At 31.7% G+C, this 19,924-nt stretch overlaps 2 protein-coding genes and 1 non-coding gene across 5 annotated transcripts; 1 reads left to right on the forward strand and 2 right to left on the reverse strand.

Annotated features, from left to right (window-relative positions):
• Positions 1–185: 185 nt before the first annotated feature.
• LOC112007400 (chlorophyll a-b binding protein 13, chloroplastic) lies at positions 186–1,760 on the reverse strand. The gene is made up of 3 exons (XM_024039743.2): positions 1,498–1,760; positions 1,233–1,394; positions 186–818 (listed from the first exon to the last, which is right to left on the reverse strand). The coding sequence occupies exons 1-3, from the start codon at positions 1,633–1,635 to the stop codon at positions 309–311; spliced, it is 810 nt and encodes a 269-aa protein (XP_023895511.1). The 5' UTR covers positions 1,636–1,760; the 3' UTR covers positions 186–308.
• A 7,026-nt stretch (positions 1,761–8,786) lies between these two features.
• On the reverse strand, positions 8,787–8,859 carry TRNAF-GAA (transfer RNA phenylalanine (anticodon GAA)). Its single transcript has one exon. It is a non-coding gene; the product is annotated as a tRNA-Phe (tRNA).
• Positions 8,860–14,108: 5,249 nt separating this feature from the next.
• Positions 14,109–18,870, forward strand: LOC111984230 (uncharacterized). 3 transcript variants are annotated; one of them, XM_024015860.2, is made up of 6 exons: positions 14,110–14,386; positions 15,392–15,456; positions 15,563–15,592; positions 15,705–16,674; positions 17,093–17,368; positions 18,616–18,870. In XM_024015860.2, the coding sequence occupies exons 1-6, from the start codon at positions 14,288–14,290 to the stop codon at positions 18,670–18,672; spliced, it is 1,497 nt and encodes a 498-aa protein (XP_023871628.1). In that variant the 5' UTR covers positions 14,110–14,287; the 3' UTR covers positions 18,673–18,870. The 3 variants fall into 3 exon arrangements, with proteins under 3 accessions (XP_065628420.1, XP_023871628.1, XP_023871629.1); XM_065772348.1 differs by lacking the exon at positions 15,563–15,592 and having other exon boundaries at positions 14,109–14,386; XM_024015861.2 differs by lacking the exons at positions 15,392–15,456; positions 15,563–15,592.
• Positions 18,871–19,924: the final 1,054 nt, after the last annotated feature.

Here is a 19,924-nt window from a genome sequence, read left to right on the forward strand (position 1 = left end):
GTAATAAATTTTTTGGTCCATTCAAACTTAATTGGGTCCTTGGGAGCAAACCTTTTCAACACTGTAATTTCAGTGTTTTGGCATTATGATTTCTCTTAGCCAATATATGAATAACCTTCATTTTGCGTCATCGTATTAAGGAATACCATTTTTTTTCAGTTTGTTTAACTCGAGAAGACCAGCACTACCCGAAAATTACTAGCATTTCACACAAATGGAAATTTGAAGTCTAAAAAAGACAATAACTACACAAGGACTTCAATTGTATTTCATTCTCATGGAACAAGATCATGGCTCTGATGCTCAATTTAAGATCCAGGCACAAACTTGGTGGCATAGATCCATGCATTGTTAGCGACAGGGTTGTCAAGATGGTCCAAGAGGTTCTCCAGAGGCCCCTTGCCGGTGACAATAGCCTGGACAAAGAAACCAAACATGGAGAACATGGCTAGCCGGCCATTCTTGATCTCCTTGACCTTTAGCTCAGCAAATGTGACAGGGTCATCAGCAAGGCCAAGAGGGTCAAAGTATTGGCCACCGGGATAGAGGTCGTTACCCTCTCCAACTCCAGGAAGGCCGTTGATGCGGAATCCCTCAACTAGACCCATGAGGATGACTTGGAAACCTAGCACTGCTAGGATGCTTTGGGCATGAACAAGGTTGGGGTTGCCCAGATAGTCAAGACCACCTTCTGAGAAGATCTGAGCTCCAGCTTTGAACCATACTGGTTCTTTGAAGTCCACCTTAACCCATTTCTCAAGTACTTCTGGGGTGATGCAGCCCAGTGCTCCAAGCATAGCCCAACGGCCGTGGATCACCTAAATTTTGCACAACAGTGCAGCAATACCGTCACCACCATATTTTAGCTGCTAGCTATAAGAACTTTATCCTAGTACTTGTGAGTACAGATTGCAAAGAACAACCATAAATTCAAGGATTTTCTGGTTATTTTAAAAATTAATACTTCAATGAAAAGGCAATAATTTCAGCCATAAAAAATCTAGGAAAAGAATATTGACTAACAATTCATGCTTCACTTTTTTTTTCAGCAAAAAGCCATATATGACACACTCAAGTCTTCTTGTAAATAAATTAGAGCCATCCCAAAGAATTCCTCCCTATAATTATCCGATTTGTGTGAGACGAAGTCTATACTCACCCTGGGATTAGTCATGTGTTCTGAGTGCTACATGACAAGGGAAAAAAAAGAAGATTAAAAAGGTATAGATTACCTCAAGCGCCCTGTTCCTGGCAAAGGCTTCGGGGTCAGCTGATAAGCCAGCAGTGTCCCATCCATAATCACCAGGAAATTCTCCTCTCAGGTATGATGGAGTCTGAGCTGAAAAGGGTCCCAAGTACTTCACTCTGTCTGGTCCATACCACAATTCATTCCCCTATTCATGTCACAAACAAAAATCAATTATGTTAGCCCCTCCGCCAACATAAAATTTGAGAAAGTGAGAGAGACAAAAAGAGAGAGATCAGATGGGAAAGTACCATGGTGTATTTCCCAGTTCCCATAGGTACAACGTCTCTAAGAGAGTTGACATTGGTTCCCCTATTTTGGCCAAGAAATGGGGTTGGCTTGAGAACAGTGCTAGAGCTAGCAGTTGCTGCCATTAGCGTTGATGCCATGACTTCCAAGCTTTCAGTTGTTTCAGTTGAGAGTTGAAACTCAATTGAAATTGTCGCCTAGAACTGTGTAGACAATTAAGGAGCCTGAGTGTAATATTATGTATTGGGAATAAGGACAATTAAAGAGATGGGTGGTTATGAATGCAAGAGTGGAAAATTGTGGTGAGGAATGTGAGCTTTGAATCAACCAATCAGAAGTCTTCAAAAGATATTGACTCATATCTTTCTATCCACATTTTATCTAGTCCACGGGCCACCATATTGAGACTTCTTTCAAGGGAAAACATTGTGTCCAGTACATATGATAAGTATTTTATATCACATAAATGATGGATCAAATTAATGGTGGATGTGACCGGATTTTATCAGTAAGTTTAAGTATGCAACTTTTTTTTTTCTTCTTTTCACAACTGGTATTACGATTTTTATAATTGATGTATAATAAAATTGACTTCAGCAATTGAATAAAGTGAAAATGATGTTATATTAAATATAACAAATCATGTTAATATGGTAGTGAAAAAAATTGCGATCCTTGCATTATTTGGATTTTAGTGACTGTTAGGGCATGATGTATATAGTTGGGTAGACCCTGCCTAGAATGGCAAGATGAAATCAATATAATTAATAACACACGAGAATTATCAACTAATATAGTTATGTCAATGGGGCTCTAATGGAGTTAATTAAAGTAAGTTAAATGTTTAAAAGTGCCAAGAGTTTTGTAACTCAGTTGCTACTTCCTAGTGTTTCTAATAGAAATGTCCATAAATTTTTTTTTTTGAGGGGAAGATGTCCATAATTCAAATCCTCATTTCCCAGCTATCAAATTTTACAAAAAATAATAAAGGTTCAAAAGTGATTCATTTAATTTTATTCCTAATATGAACCAAGTTTGAGCTCATTATTAAACTAAATTATTTGTCATACTTGATTTGTTTTGTATTGTTTTGTTTTTTAACAAGTAAGTTTGACCTTGTTCATGAATCATTTAATTAACTTATATTTTTCTCATAATAAAAAATTAAAAAAAAAATTGTTTTATCTCTTCAAAATTTTTTGCTAATATAATAATTAGAGTACAATTAAAATCATATTATTTGAACTAATTTGATAGAATGATTTTATTTATGAACTTATAAGTTATAAAAATTTGAATTTATATTGGATTTTTCACAATAAAATGGTTAAAAATAATAATTTGATATCTTATAAATTTATTAATAAGTTTAGACAATCTAATTTTAAGCACGCACATGCCCAAACGTAAGCAATGCAATTTGACTAATTAGTTTCTTCTTATTATTTTTTTAATTTTTTAGTAAGAATTTTTATTGATGTTTTTCCTATAATTAGTTATGGCAACACATGCACGACACGTGCTTGTCATGGAAAAAGAGTAGTGATTAAGGTCAATTTTAAATTTTATTTGTATCACAAAACAAAGATATAAATCATTTAATTTTTAAATTACACAGAAAATACATTGATCAAAAGAGACATTAATTTTAATAATTTTGAAAATTATGTCATAAAAATTTAATTTCATTCGTATAAGAATTTTGATAAACCAAAAAGTCAGGGTAGCTATTTAACATATAAATATATATTTTACTTTAATAGTTTTTTAGTACCTATTTGCTAAAGTCAATATATTCACTAAAACTTTTAAAAATGATAAATAATATCATTATCTTCCAATAATAAACAACTGAGTTTTGCTAAGAAAAAAGAAAAAAAAAAAAAAAGATAACAAAAGGCATGTGTCACCGAATTTTCTATTAGATAAATTATAAATTTTGAAAATTTAAACCTAGAAAATCAATGTTTTTTAGATAAAAATAAAATACCTTATATCATAATTCCAATTTTTCAAAAATTACTACCATCTAAAACTCAAAATACGTGAAGAAAAATTTTGAGATGTTAAAATTTAGTGGGAGTATTTTAGACATTACACAATAAAATATTTTAAGAATCATAAGTTTTCATTAGGGTTTAACTGAGAGAATAAAAATATGATATATTTTCTATTTTCCAAAATATTAAGAGGAAAAATTGATTGAATTTAAAGTTTAAGGAGGAATGGTAAACTACTCCAAACATAAAGGATGAAAAGTGTTTTTATCCTAAATTTTTTATTTTGTTTTTATGTGTAAAACTATGTGGTTTTACTTAAAATTGTGCGCAAAAAAAAAAAAAAAAAAAAAAAAGTCATCCCAAGAAAATTGTATGTGAAACAGTGAATTTTGGCGAAACAAAACTGATTAAATAACAAAAAAATTTCAAAAAACAGAATAAAATGGCACAACATTTTTATAATAGCTTTATAATTTGTTATATTTTATTTTGACTTGTAAAGAATTGACAGCTCAATAGTTTTTAAAAAAATTGTGCCGACAACAAGACGTCTTAATGTTTTTACAAAAAAAAATGTTATGTCCACAATATTTTCACAACAAATCATAAGTAGTAAGTTGTTACAGTTTATTATTGGTGGACAAAAAAGTAGTTTCATTGGTAAGTTTAAATTAGAACAAAAAAACAATTAACACCTATGATTTATTATTAAAGTAATGTGAAAAATATTGTGAATGTAGCACTTCTTTTTCACAATACCTTTATTTTTAGTTGTGGTTAGTTCCAATATGATATTTTATTATTTTATTTCGACCTATAAGGAATTAACACCTAACAATTGTAAAAATATTGTGTCAATTTGTTGTGTTAATATTTTATTATAATGTGAAACAGTGCAAATTGGACAAACCAAAAATAATGTAGCAAATCTACTGTAGTTTTACGCATTCACAAAAAAAAAAAAAGGCCGGCAAAAGAATGAAAATTGAACAAGCCAAAACTATCATAGCGAAGTTATGGTATAATATTTGTCACTTTTTGTGTGTCTAAAATGTAAGTTTACATTGCAAGTATAAAGTAAACATATAAAGATGATTAAAAAACAAAAACAAAAACAAAGCTCAAACCAAAATGCATACTTGAAGGGAAAAAATGAAGAAGTAAAAGTAAAAGTAAAAGTGCAGTTCACCAATTGAATAAATCAAACACACACACACACATATATATATATATATATATATTTTTAATAGAACAAACCAAAAATACTATTTATAAGCCTATTGGCTCTTTTGATATAGTTAGTACAGTTAATAGAAATAGAAATATATTAAAGAAAAAGCTGGAATTGGGTTGTTTTGTTTTGTTTTTAGTTTTTTTCCGGGGTGTGTTTTATGGAGTACGTGTCTATGACCTCTCTTCCCCCATACTTAATTTGAAGCTTTGCTTTGGCCTTCGCTTTGAATTGCCTTCCTCATCTTTTCTCTATAAAAATGGCCCGATTGGGAAAGATGATTAGCAGTTTCAATCATTCAAATGACGGCGTACAGTGCAATTTCATACTTTCACTAGTTATAGGCACGTGCGTTGCATGGTTTTATGAAAAAACTTATAAAATAAATGTATAAATAATTATATATTTTAATAGATTAAAGATAAAAGAAAAAATTATTAAGTGTAAATAATTATCTCACTAAAATAAGGGGTAAGATTTCTTCCTAAAACTAAATTAAATTGATAATTACAAATTGAATTTTAAATTGATAATTATTTTTAAAAAAGTACTAAACAATTGATAAATCTAAAATTAATATAATCTTGATAATATTATAAATTAAAATTAAAGTTGATAATTCAAGAATACACGTGTAGAACATCTTGATAATTTGATGTAACATAAAAATCAAATAAGAAATTTTTTTAAATTAATCTATTAATTCTAACCATATTTATTCATTAATTCTAAGACCCTAACCCTAAGCATATAAATTAGATCAAAGCTAAGAAAATTAGTTTAAACAAAAGGCAACCAATACACAAAACCTATTCAATTTAATAAAAACAAAAAACAAAAATGAAGAAGGAGTCTTTAGAAACTTGACAATGTTTTCGAATTTTTTGAATTCATTAATTAAAATCACATGAAGACAAAAAACCAATAATAACACTAAAGAAAATAAACAAAATGAAAATAATAATAATAAAAGAAGAAAGAATGCATACCTGCATTGTCATAGGATTTATGCATTCACATATTGAAATAAGCTTCACTCTAAAAATGATATATAGGGTTATATATATTGGAGGAGTTCTATTTGAAATATAATTCATTTAAATCTTATTGAAATTAAAGATATCTAATCAATGTGTTTGTTTTTATCCCATAAAAATTGGAATTAAAAAAGGTCATATGAATAGAATAAAAAAAAAAAAAAAAGAGTTGATTCAACATAACGTAAAATAAAAAAAATTTAAAATTTAATTTAAAAAAAAGAGAGAGAGAAAGAGATTGTAGTTGATAGCTATAAGGAATTTTGATATATATATATATATATTAAATGTCATCAACGTAGAAATTATCAAATTAATGGGGATATATGCTATTTTTTTGGAATAGATAGAGATTATCAAATTATTAGAGATATATACTGTTTCTTGGGATAGATTTATATTAATCACCTCTTGAAGAATTTGGATTGTGCTTATCTCTTAATAATCAAGTTTTGTAGCTTGATATTCTGATAAAATAATATTAATTTAATAATATTAAAATTTTGAAAATTTAGATGATAAATATTATCTAAATTAAAATTTTGAATGTTAAATATTATCCCCTAATTTAAGAAATATATCCTAACAGATAAAAAAATAATGTTAATTAGATGATAAATATTATCTAATTAAATTTTTGTATGTTAAATTTTATCCCTTAATTTAAGAAATATATCCTAACAAATAAAAAAATAATGTTAATATAATTTTATTTAATGATAAGAATGAATTAGAGTCCTGGTAGTATACTATTCATTTTTAGTTCTTTAAAAATCTAAAAATTTAATAAAATTTCTGCAATTTGGTAAAGTCACGTGGTGCAACCACAGCATTTAAACCTAACTTTTATTATATACTAGTATTATGCCCATGTGATGCACGACTTAATCAAGAATCATGTGTAATTAAAGAAAATAATAAAATTTTTAATTTAATTAAATTTAAATAATAACATATATTTAAGTGGTAAACTCAATTTAATAGTTAAGAATTATAAACAACCCAAATTACTAAACAAAATAAATAAATAAGAGTAGTGAGATTTACATAAGAATTGAGTTTTTGTATTTGAAAGCAAGGGAGGAGGCATCGAATTTCAACCTATCAAAACAAATGTGTAAATATAAACTTCAAGAAATATTTTTGAGAAATACTAAGAGTTAAGACCTTGGCAATAAGTTTGCATTGATAATTGAAAATAGCTTCATTAGCATTGAGATGTCATAAGAAATAAAAAGTAATACCTTTTTGTGAGGTCTGCACATCCTTCTAGGCTAATTTTGTGAACAACAATCTATTATGAGATAAATGAAGATCTATATTGCTAAGCCAACTAATCTATATTGCTAAGCCAACTACACCTTAATTTTTAAGGTTTTTATCTCACTTGAGAATCCTTGTTGTGATCATATTCCAATAGATTATGGTTGATGAAGATCTAGTTAATTAAGTTTCGACAATTCAAGCTTATTGTAAATAATCACTTTCAAAATTCTAATAACATGAATACTTCCATTTTTTTCTCCTAAGAAAATTTAGGTGAAAGAATAAAGAATACATACCAGAAGTAATGAGGATTGATCATACTTATCAATTATGGAATAAAAATCTTAATGATACATGAAAATAGCATCCATGACTCCACAAAAGTGTACGTGCCTTCCTCCATGGCCAAATAGAGATGGTCAAAATAACTAAGCTTTTCAAAGTTCCCTTCAAACTCTATAGCTTCAAAGAGTTCCAATATAGTTAGTTGTAGTATAAATAATATGTACTTCTGTTATAGAACAAAACCATCCAACTAAAAATATATACAAAAAAAAAAAAAAAAAAAACTAAGAATACAAAAAATATAACCTTCATGAACGGTTCGAATGAGAAGTTTGAGGGAGGTGGAGCAAATGTATTTATAATTTTTTTTTTTCCAATTGATTTTTATTCCCTATGATCTAATCGCAAGTTTTAGACATACTTGAAGGTAAGCAAAAATAGTAGCAATTTTTTTAGATAGATACAAAATCTTAATTGTTCTTATCAACTTTTCCTCTACTAATATTTGGATAAATACAAAATTTTACTTTTTCTTATCAACTTTCCTCTATTTATTTTTGGATAAACACAAAAGAAATAGATAACATTGTTATAAATTGATTTTTCCTCTGCTTTTTTTATTTTTTATTTTTTTAATTTATAAGTTTATAGGTCAATTATTGTATATTGTATAATATGCATGGTTTGGATATTTTGGTTATTAGTAAAACAATTTTTTTTTTTTTTAAAAGTTTGTTTGATAAGTGGTAGAATTATTTATTTATTATTTGTCTTAGTATTATCTATTTGAAATTGGTATTTGAGAATCAACGCATGACATTTTTTTTTTGGTTACATATATAAACGTGTAGTATAGTAATTAAAAAATAAGAAAGTTGCCTAATTCTTTACCTCTTGAAACCTTGCTTCTGATAAAGAAATTTCAGCAAGAAGTCTGGTTTAGTATTCATCAAAATCCTTCCTTCTTTTTAGCACTATTTGTCTGCTGGTCTCCCAATACTGCTGGGTTTAGTATTCCAATTGTGATCAAATTCTTCTTCTTTTTTATTTATTTATTTTTCATAAGTTTTTCCATTTAGTTTTATTCAGTTATCTTTAATCTACTTAAGATTTTTATCCACTCAGAAATTATAATTGAAGAAAAATTATATCCACTTAGAATTTATAGTTGACAAAAACTTATATATATTTTTTCTTAAAATCTAAAAATCTAAGAAAATTTCTACAATTTGGTGCTGTCACTTGGCGCAACCACGGTGTCTAAGCCCAACTTTTATTATATATAATATGATATGATATAATATGATATATGATATGATATGATATCATGTAATATGATTTCATAGTTTATTAACAGCAATAAGATTGCAAAAATAATAGATGCGGTGTGTGTGAGAGCAAAATTTCAAAGTGGCACTGGCATGAATGAAACGACAACATAAAGCGTAAAAATATTGCAAAAATCAAAGGAATGCGGTGAGCGTGGATCGAACACGCGACCTTCAGATCTTCAGTCTGACGCTCTCCCAACTGAGCTATCCCCGCGATGATACCTCCTGCGGTTTTTATACAATTAATCTTATTTCAAGGAGCAAAGAACGGAAATTCCACTTTTGGGCCGTCCATAGTTCACCTTTTGTCATTTCTCCTGAAAATCTGAAACAATAAAAGGAACAAAACAATAGTAAGGCGATTACTAAAGAGTGGAAGAGATTCTTACTAAGCCAAAATTACAAATAGATGATACTATAATATGTATATATATATATATATTTTTTTTTTTTTTCTGAATGAAAAACTTTATTGAAAAATATGTATATATATATATATATTTTTTTTTTTTTTCTGAATGAAAAACTTTATTGAAAACACTGTAAAGTAAAATTAACTCACTCAATTTTTTTGAAGGACTAGCCCCTCCAAGAACAAAGCTTTGGCCCCACCTCCAACACGCCAAATTTGGCTTCCAAAATTCCAATTCTGCACTTGTTTTGTCATTTTCCATTTCTTAACATCTCATATCTTTATTTCAAAAAGAAAAAAAGAAAAAAAAAAGTATTTTTGTAAATAAATAAAAAACTTGTAATGGCACTTATTATAGACAAATCTATATTCCATGTGAATGTTTGCCCCTTTGTAGCTCCACTTTATATATGTTTTTTATTCTTTTTTTTTTTCCTTAACAATATTAGTACCACATATTTTTGTCACAGTTGTTTTATATGGTAGACTGTAAATGGTAGAGAAAAAAAATGGTAATTCATGTGATAATAACAGACAGCCAATCATAGTCTGTCACATAGGACAATTGTGAGAACAAACAGCTAATCATAATATGCCATATATGACAATTGTGGAAAAATGTGTGGTACATCATTATTTTTTTAATTTTTTTAGAAAATATTCTTTTTCTTTTTCTCAATTCTCAGCACAGTTTCTTCTCTTCCCTAACATTACTTCTCTTTTTCTACTTCATCTTTGTTTTCGCTTTTTTTTTTTTTTTTCCCTCTCTTTCACAGAGAAACTTTTGCATCTCATCTTTCTCATCTTAATTTTATTTTTATTTTATTTTCCTTCTCTAACCTTTTCATCCTACTTCTTCTTCTTATTTGTTTATTTATTTACACTCATCATTTTTTGACACTCTCAATCCCCCTCCTTTGTAAATCCATTGCTTTTCTTTACTATTCATCATCAACAAACCCTACTTTTTATTTGGCTCAAAATCAATATGATAGTTTTACCTCGACTCTTTCAAACACAAATTTCTAGTTACATCCCTGATTACAAAGCACACTGGGTTGCCTCAACCAAGAAAATATTAACAAAACTTGGAGAAATTATAAGGTCCTCATGGTGGACAAATGACGTAGTTCACCATTCCACTAAAAAAATCTCACCTATTTAAAATTTCTTAATTAAAATTTTTTAAAAATAGAAACTGATTACTGACTTAGCAATTTTAAATAAGTGGGAGTCTTTTAGTGTAATGGTGGACAAGTGACGTGGTCTATCAGATGATTGTATAATTTCTCCAAAACTTAGGGGTGGGGAGGAGGAGAAATTATAGAGTCCTCTGGTGGACCATGTCATTTGTCCACCATTCTACTAAAAAACTTACACTTATTTAAAATTGCTAAGTCAGTAATTATTTTCTGTTTAAAATTTTTTTCTAACTAACAATTTTAAATGGGTGGAAGTTTTTTAGTGGAATGGTGGACCACATCATTTGTTTACCATGTGGATCTTATAATTTCTCAGGGAGGAGAGAACTTTAAAGGACTCTTAAGCTAGAGTGTGCGTAAAGTGGTTGGCTTCCTTGTGCACCCAACTAAAGGAGATCTCTTCAAAATCATTCACAATCAACTTTACAACCTCTAGAAAATTAAAAAGCCTCCAAGAAAATCACCTTTAAGAGGCAATCATCATTACTTCTCAGACCCACTTCTCATCAATTTGCGAAATTTATTCATTCAAGCATGCCAATATGGCAAAGAACATACAAGTATACATTCATAGAAGGAAGAAAAAAAAGAAAAGAAAAAACATGTGTTCAACTTTAACTACCATGTGGGTTTTGAGATCGAATGTAATGACCCAAGTAAAATGTCAATCACATTTGCACCTATACCCTAAAATAACTATTTAAATTGTAATTGGAGGTCTTTGTAAAAATTTATAAACCTAAGATTCGCCTAATAAGCACTTAATATGGGATTCAATACATGTCTATTCAAGACAAACTCAAACAATCTAAAATCTAATTAAATCCACATAATTTGGGGTATCACATTGAATCTTAAGAATCTTCTTCCTCAAACCAAAAAAGAAAAGAAAAAAACAAAACAAACATTGGGATAATGTTTGAATTAGAACACTCACATTGAGTTCTCCAAATCAATTTTTAGCCGGTTGGCACTATTGTTGGAAATTACCAAAAAAAAAAAAAAAAAAAAAAAAAAAAAAAAAAACCTTCTGTCTGTTGATGCTCATTTTTGAGAAGCCCAGTAGAAGGAAGAAGCCCAGCAACATGGGCAGCAATGAGTTAGTAATTGGGTAGAAAAGCCATTAAGTCCAAGTGGTAGGAATAATGGATCATAGGCCCATAAAGTAAACAAATGGGCCTTGAGGAAGCAAACGGGCCTAAAGGAGCTCGGAGAGAGAAGTAGCAAACCCATAGGTAGTATGTGATGTAGAAAAGTGAGAATGAGCCATAGTAAACCCGAAGTAATGCAAGTAAAGAGAGGAAAGGGTTGATGGAAAGTCCATGAGCCCTAAGGATGAAGGATAAAGTAATTGGGATAGGGAAGCCCAAAGGAGTTAGTAAAAGCCTATGGAAATGAAGAATTAGAAAAGGTCGAGGACACCCAAGAAAAGTAAATGGGCCAAGGATGCCCAAAAGGAAATGAATGGGACACAGGAGACCACAAGCAATGTAATAAAAAGCCCAATGATCACACTGAGCCATTGAGAGAAGAATAAGTAACAGACCTAAAAAGGTCCAGCAGGCTTGGGTCAAATGACATCACAGCAGAAATGGCGGAGTAGTGCGGCAGGAAAATAGTAGCAAGACTGCAAAAAGGAGCAAAAGAGTGGGCTGAAGGAAGAAAAGCCCACAATCAAGCAAAGTCTAGCCCCTAAAGGGAGCAAGCCATAAAGAATGGGAAATCAGAAAACAACTCACACCATAAGAAGTCAAGAATGGACGGTAGAATATACAGACAAGCCTCTAGACTACGGCGAATGCATGAGCAGCAGGCAGGTTTTGGACATATGTAGAAGTGGAGCACGTATAAGGCCTAAGCGTCATCAGCCTGTACCCAGCTAATACAGGAAGTGGTGGGTCATGGGTCAGAGGTAGAGGGCATGGTCTAGCGGTGGGGAGAAGGGAAAGCCTATTCTGGTGTTCCTACTTAGGCTCTTTTAGGGAAAATGTCCTGCTGGGATGACATACCGCCTAAAAGAAGTAAGGATGAGTTGAAATCACTAGGTGCATGCCATTAGGGATAGGAGAGAGAGAGCACCCACACTGTAGCAGGTAAGAATGCCACGACAATCAAACAAACAAAATAGTCTTCTTTGTCTGGTGATAGGGAGTGACATATCCAGCACAGGTAAGTGGTGCTGGCTGGGCGATTGATAAACCAGTAGTGGTCGGTAAGGACACCCAGACCAGAAAAGGTAGTTAAAGGCTAAAATAGTAAAAGCTAGCCACAACAGACATTATATAAAGGACACTTGCTGTGTACAATAAGGGGATCACGAACACAGTAATAGTAACCTCTAAAAAAGAATCACAACAAAGGAGCAAGCACTGAGAAAGAAAACGAAAAGAAAAGAAAAGAAGAATTAGAAAGACCGAAAAAAAAAAAATAGAGAGCATATAGTGGCAGACATGCACCAATAGGTTGATCCCTTCTCTCCCTCTAAAGTCCTGCTCTCTGCAAAAGGCAAAAAAGATCCTTCTAGGCACAAGCCATTTAGCTCCGTTCCCTCGAAACAATTAATTTCTTTCAAGGGAGATTATTTGTATTGAGGAAATGGTTCACTTCTTGGTTTCGGCCTTGTAATATAATTTGGCATGGCAGATTGATATTTCCTTCTTTGATTTAATAAATTCATTACTATTTCTTCCCCACTTATTTCTGCTGTTTTATGTGCGGGGTGTCTTTTTTGTCGCTTCCCTTTATTTATTCTATCTAAATAGTGAACGCATTTCTTTTGCTATCTTTATTTTATCTGCCTGCCATAACTTTTCATAGTAGCTCTACCTGTCATGGGTATGTGATCAAAGTTCTGGCAAACGGGGCATAGTTTGTTCACAAGCCGGACCAAGGTGGGTTACAATTGGACTGGTCCTAACTCCCTAATTCAAAATACTTGAGCCCATTACAGTAGGAGAAATCCCAGCCCAACATTATAAAAAGGCCCACCACATTGTCATTGTTAAAAATTTTACCCCACCCCCCCAAAAAAAAAAAAAAAACCTACAATACTGAACACTGTAATTTTGTGTATGGGGTTTTCACCCAATTTTTTAGTCTTTTCTCTGTGTGTGTTGGTTGGTTGTATGTGCGGTTGTAGTTATGATTTTATAGAGAAGGCTAGATTATCAAAGAGTTTCTAAATTGTGTTAAATTAAATTATTATTATTATTATTATTATTGAGAATAAAATTATTATTATTATTAAAATAAGGGTAAAATTCTATTTTGGTCCCTAAACTTAACCACAAATTTGCTTTTCATCTCTAAACTTTAAAAATCTTTTTTCATCATCACACTTTGTAAATAGTTTTTTTTTTTTTTTTTTAATAATAGTTTAGAGACAGAGTAGGAATGAAAAAAGAATTTTTTTTTTCAATAGCTTAGGGATGAAAAGCAAACTGTTGATAAAATTTAAAGATGAAAAGTAAAAAATTTTCAATAGATTAGGAAAAAAACTTTTCAATTGTTTAGGATCGAAAATGAACTTTTTAAAGTTTAAGAATGAAAAATAAATTTTTGGTAAAATTTAAGTATCAAAATAGTAATTTACCCTTAAAATAATATATTTTTTTAAACTTTGCCATGTTGTTGCCTTAAAGCACGCGCTCACGCGCGCGTGCTCAGAGGAGTGAGAGGAGTCCCATCTCCTTCCAACATTTTGAATTCCTCCAACGGTCATGTTGTTTTGAGGCCGAACACGCAATCCCAACCGTCCATCATATAAAAAAAGCACACTCACAAGTCACAACCTTTTAAAACATAATAAAAAAAGTCCACAAATCGAACAGTCCTCAATATGAGAACAAAACGTCGTCGTATTCGAGCCTCAACCTCCAATCTCATTTTCTCGGTTTTTGTTTCCAACAGTGTAACTGTAAACCCAAGAAAGCCCAAAACCATTAGAAGGAAATGGAGGGCACTACATAGCCTCTCAGTCATTTCATCAAACACATAAATCTCTAACTTCGCAAGCCGGATATATTCATATGCAAAATCTTTTCTTTGTGGGATTCTTTATGTCACAGAAAGTAGAGGGAAACACAAAAATGGCTATCAAAAAGGCCAATGATCACTGGTCTTTTCTGGTACTCTTTTCTTTCTTTCTTCTTTAAAGCTTTATTAATGGTTGTTGAATCTGCTTTCTTGATATTATTCTCTGTTACTCCTTTTTTTTTTTTTTTGGTATTCCCTTAGTGGGTTTTGAAGGTTTTATTGATTACCAAAATGGGATTCTTTAGTTTGATCAATTGGCTTTGTTTATTAAAATTTGGTTCTTGATTTTAATCTTGGTTTTGTGTTTTTGACATGGGCCTATCATTTTTAATATCTGGGTCTGGTTTGAAATTATGGGTTTCTAAAATTTGTTAGTAAAAGGTCATGAGGTTCATGAATTTAATTTCTTGGTACTATGATTTTTATGTAGGCTTCGTGTGAACTTGTTTGATTACACTTGTGTCTGGGTTGAAAATATTGAAAATGAGGTCTCTTTGTTTATTCCTTTTTCGTTTAGTGTTCAATCTGGGTATTATATATATATGTGTGTGTGTGAGAGATTGGGTTTTTATTTTTTATTTTTTATTTTTTCATTTCTTGAATTCTAGTTCTCTATCTATATGCGTCTGGAAATTATATTTGGATCGATTTGACCACGTTTGGATGGTGAGAATTGTAGAAAAAGAAATTAAATTGAAGTTTCAAAACTTTAATTTTTCTGTCATTTTGATCCATAAGAATGCGAACTCCATAAGATCCAAGATATATGTCATTTCATTATTTTTTGTCAGATATCCTTATGTTCTATTTGGATCATGAAAAGAATAAGCACAAGTGATAGAAAGTCTAAAAATTTATCTAAGACCCAATTTCTTAAGCAATAGCAATTTCCTTTGCTTTCTAATTCCTCTTTTTGAGATCCAACTGGAGCCTTACAGACCAAAATTGAGGAATCTTTTATGATAGGGCCAATATGTTCTGTTCGTTTTTCCTTTCCACTGTGACATAGTCATTTTGGTTAGTTCTGAGACCATCATCACATGTCTGTGCTTGATTACCACTCACAGTAGTTTTGTGCTTGGCTGATTATTGTACAGGAAGAAATTGAGGCACCTATGTGGGTTGATCTCACTCTAGAAGCTAATTCTAACCACCAAGACATGTGAGCTTTATATCATTGCTTTAAGGATTCCATATTTCTTTCTAGTAGTTTATGATCAAATTTAAATTATGATACCAATCATAGTATTCTTCTTGTTACATTGCAGCAATGATGAGTGGTTCCACACAAGCCACCAGTATGTGTCCTCTTGGTTTGCTGCATTCAATTGTTTCTGCAGTCTTGCTAAATTGACTTTGGAATGTTGTTGAAAGTTAGAATTCTTACCATTAAATTGAATTAATTTTCAGGTTCCACCAGTGTTCTTCTCGTCAGTTAAAATCTGCATTTTCTCGTTGTGGTGAGGTTATTTTGACCTCAGACTTTGACTTACAGGGATCAACTTCCCCAAAACTTCCACCTTCAGTCTCAAGGTCAAGAGGCAAAAAGTACAGAAGCAAGAAATGGAGAGCAGAAAATCATGAGTTCTTATTAAAGAAGCCGCATCCTGTCAAGGTTTTAAGTGAGAAATCTTCTTGGGTGGATTCAGGATCTAGTGAGGAAATAAAACCCAAATCAGGCTTAATAAATTCAAAGGGAAATTGCAGGTTGAAATCGACTTTGGTCTGTGAAAGCAGTCTTACCAGAAATGCCATACTGAGTTGCTCTAAACCTGTGTTCACTTGTGGGAATCCAGCAAGTAGGTCATGTTCTATTGGAAACAAGGCTTCTAATAGCAATACATCAAGCACCATTACATCTCAGAGCAGTCTGCAGCAAGAGCAGTCATGTTCGAAGGGAAACAAGGCTTCTAAAAGCAATACGACAAGCACCGTTACATCTCAGAACAGTCAGCAACAAGAGCAGAAGCACATGGAGGTATCAACTCAATCATTTAGTCAAAGTGGTTTTTTGTCAGAATTGAGGATTAGTCTTAGGAAAAGCTGTGTCACTAGACAAGCATCAAGGGTGGAGATGAATAATGATAAATGTCTGTCAAGAGGCCGAAAATCCTCATCTGGTGGCAAGTCCAGCGTGGGCTCATCATCAAACCCTTGTTATGAGGTTAAATGCTCAACATTTACATCAAGATGTCCCAAAGAAATAACCCCAGATAGCAGAAATGCAATGAGAATGACTACTGCAGCAAAGAACAAAATAAAAACTCTTAGTGTATCTAAGGAATCAACTATTAAAATTGAAGAAGGGAGCTCCAATGCTAGAAGGGGAACTAGAATCAGTGTTGTAAAGCCAACTTGTCAAGAAGCTGCAAAACCAAAGGTGAGAAGGTGTCCAAATTTGAGACACTCGATAATTTTTTTCTGATAAAAGTTGTATCCAACATATTGAACTATAGTTTTACTTAAAAAAAAAAAAACTTTAGTTTTGTGATGTAGTACACGTATCCAATTTTATAGGTACAATTATGCACCAACAATTGGTTTTATTGAGAAGTGTCCTCAATATAGAGATTGTTTGTCAAATACATCTAGATAATTGCGCAATGGGTACATGCATCTTTAATAAACCCGCCCACCACCCCCCACATAAAATTATGAGCACGTGCATGCACGTGGGGGGAATCTCCACTAAGATCTTTGCAATTTATTTATTGCATCCCATTTTATGTGGTGGGAGATGTATGATTTAAAAATTCTGTTTTTGTCATCAAGAATATGAATTATAGTGATTCTTTCAGGTTCAAAATCAAACTCTACAAGCAAGATCTTTGCTGCCAATTAGAGTTAATGAACAACAAGTGTTGTCTACTGCTGCAATAAAATCTAAGGAGAAAATGAGAGCAGGAAGGCTTAACAGGTTGTCAGGTGCTGGTAAAGAGAATGCTACAGGGAGAATGACTGCAAGCCAGAAATGCAGTGGAAAAGGCATTTCTGCTGGGGCCATGGTAAGGGGTCAGAAAGGGACGAAACAGAGTGCTTCACAAAAGGGTAGAACAGGATTGGTGGGTTCAAAGGTACAGGTCTTAATTTTCAGTTGATCAGGCTGATATCTGATTTTATCTTCTCAAAGCATCCTGTATTTTGCTCTTTTGCTCAGATCTTTAATATTAGTTGCAAAATGCACTCTTTTCAATTTTTATTAAGTTTAAAGCAAATATAGAACCTATTTTATCCCTCCAAAGAATTATTCTGGTATGTGAGATAACTGCATTTATATAGAGCTTACACAAATACCCGATAGGGTGGTTCTGCATTTAGACAACTTGATTAAGATAAAAATAACTCAAAATTAGGAAGTTTTGGTTATATAAACGTCTTCGTTGGAGTTCTCATCCTCTACTTCGTGAAGTCATTTATGCATGTGACATTGATACACTGATGTTAGAAATTATTTTTCTACTTACTCTTCATATTCAAAGAATTACTTCCACTTCTATTTGATTGGTCTTGTGCATGGGGTTTTACAAATAACAACAGTTATATGGAGTTTATAGAATCAAATCTATTTTGTGCATTGTTTTTGCCATTCTTTAAAGTTACAAATAACAACAGTTATATAGAGTTTATAGAATCACATCTATTTTGTGCACTGTTTTTTCCATTCTTTAAAGTTACAAAGTGCTCATCATTGGGAGGTAACCTATTTTATAAGGAAATTTTAATTAGCTTAAAAAAAAAACTATAAACTAAAAAGACTTGACATTCTAGATTTGACTGGCCAACGTATTGTTTCCTTTCCTTCCCACTCTCATCTAATAAGCAGGATTGAATAGCATAACAACCAGTTTGGGTTGGCTGGTTGGAAGGGTAAATATTGTTTCCTGCAGGCTGCAACTCTCTTTATGGTCTCTATTTGTTATGATTAACATGGGACTGAAATTTTCTGAGCCAGGCTTTGGAGCATTATGCTGTGTAAAATTCACAGTTCCCCTTTTGATGTAGCATTCTTATTCACTTTAGTAATAGAAAATACCTTATCCACAAAAGCAATTTTGCTTGCCTTTATTGTTGGTAATGCAATGAAATATGTTAGTTGTTTTATTCAGGTAAGTGCATAAATTTGTTTAGTTATACTCACCATCCAGCATCTGTAAAGTTATGTTTACCATAAAAATTCCCATATTCTGAATAAGGTGTCCCCCAAGTCATTTTAGCATATTATCAAGAAACAACAGGTTATTTGTTAATTTTTTTAGTGGCAGTCTGTACATTTATCACATTTTTCACTTGAAATTTGATTTTTATAACTTCTTTTGAGCAGGATAAAAACACTGATCGATGTGAAGTGAATGTGACCCGGAGGGTCTACCTTCGATGATATAGCAGTTCAGCACACAGTATTGTATATAGTAAAAACCTAACATCTCCCTTACCTCCCACAGGGAACATGGTTGTATATAGCAAAACAACAGAGTTTTTCCCCTCCCCTCCCTTTGTCTTGGATTTGGATGGTAAAATTTTGATTCTTTTGGCTTTGAGCTTCAATGACAATGTCTCTGACCTAGATGATTCCCCAGTGCTTTTGTGAATGCTTTCCATTATTTGTCATACATTACTTGGCTTCTGTGTGCAGAATTTTAGTTTTCTGATTCTATTCCTTCTGATTGTCATATTCATACCTGAGCCCACTGATTGACTTGAATACATTTAGATCTGAAAGAAATGGTATTTCTATTCATTACAAATTATGATTAAGGAAGCTGGGTTCAGCTTGGTTTATGTCATTTTCTACCCGCTTGTTAGGATGCATCGCAATAAATGCATTTCACATATCATTATCATATACTATATATTAAACATATAACTTAGAAGCCGTGATTGCACCAAGTGGATATCATATATTAAACATATAACTTAGAGGCCGTGATTGCACCAAGTGGATATCCTCTTTAATTGCCAAGTGGTTGCACCAAATTATAACAATTTTTTAGATAGAAACAAAAACTTAATTATTGATATCAACTGGAAGTTGGCTTAGAAGCAGTGTTTGGGCTACCTTATTTAATTGTCACATATTTTGCTTTTAATTATAGTTTTACTACTTATTTGTTCTTATTTTTTGTTCTTATCATACCTTTTTTTTAAATTTTAAAATTTTTTTTTTTATAAGAATGTTATCATACCTTTCTTTTAGTTGTTCTTATCAACATAGTAGTAGAATGCCACACGCCTCTTTCGTGATTGCCTTGAGGTTAAATTTGACACAGCCCAAACCCTCAAACCATTGTGATCACCTCCCTTTGAAGTTCAGTGACAACTCCACCTCCAAGCTTAAGTTCAAAATAGGTGTACAGACTCCAATGCTTCCTTTACTGTCAATTATACCATCATTTATTAGAATCATATTGAAAATTCTAGAGCATAAATTTTCTTTGCGGATGACAATGGAGCAGATCAAGTACACAAGCAAGTCTTTTGCAGCCCACCATACAAACAGGTTCCAATTGTTCTTAACAACTTTCTGTTTTTGAATATACAAATTTTTATTTTTTTTCTTTTGGGATAGAAATATTAAGAAACAGATCACGCATGACATAATTATAGAGTGTGTCTGCACCCATCAACGTTAC

Source organism: Quercus suber, unplaced genomic scaffold (assembly GCF_002906115.3).
Source record: "Quercus suber isolate HL8 unplaced genomic scaffold, Cork oak 2.0 scaffold_57, whole genome shotgun sequence".
NCBI lineage: Eukaryota > Viridiplantae > Streptophyta > Magnoliopsida > Fagales > Fagaceae > Quercus > Quercus suber.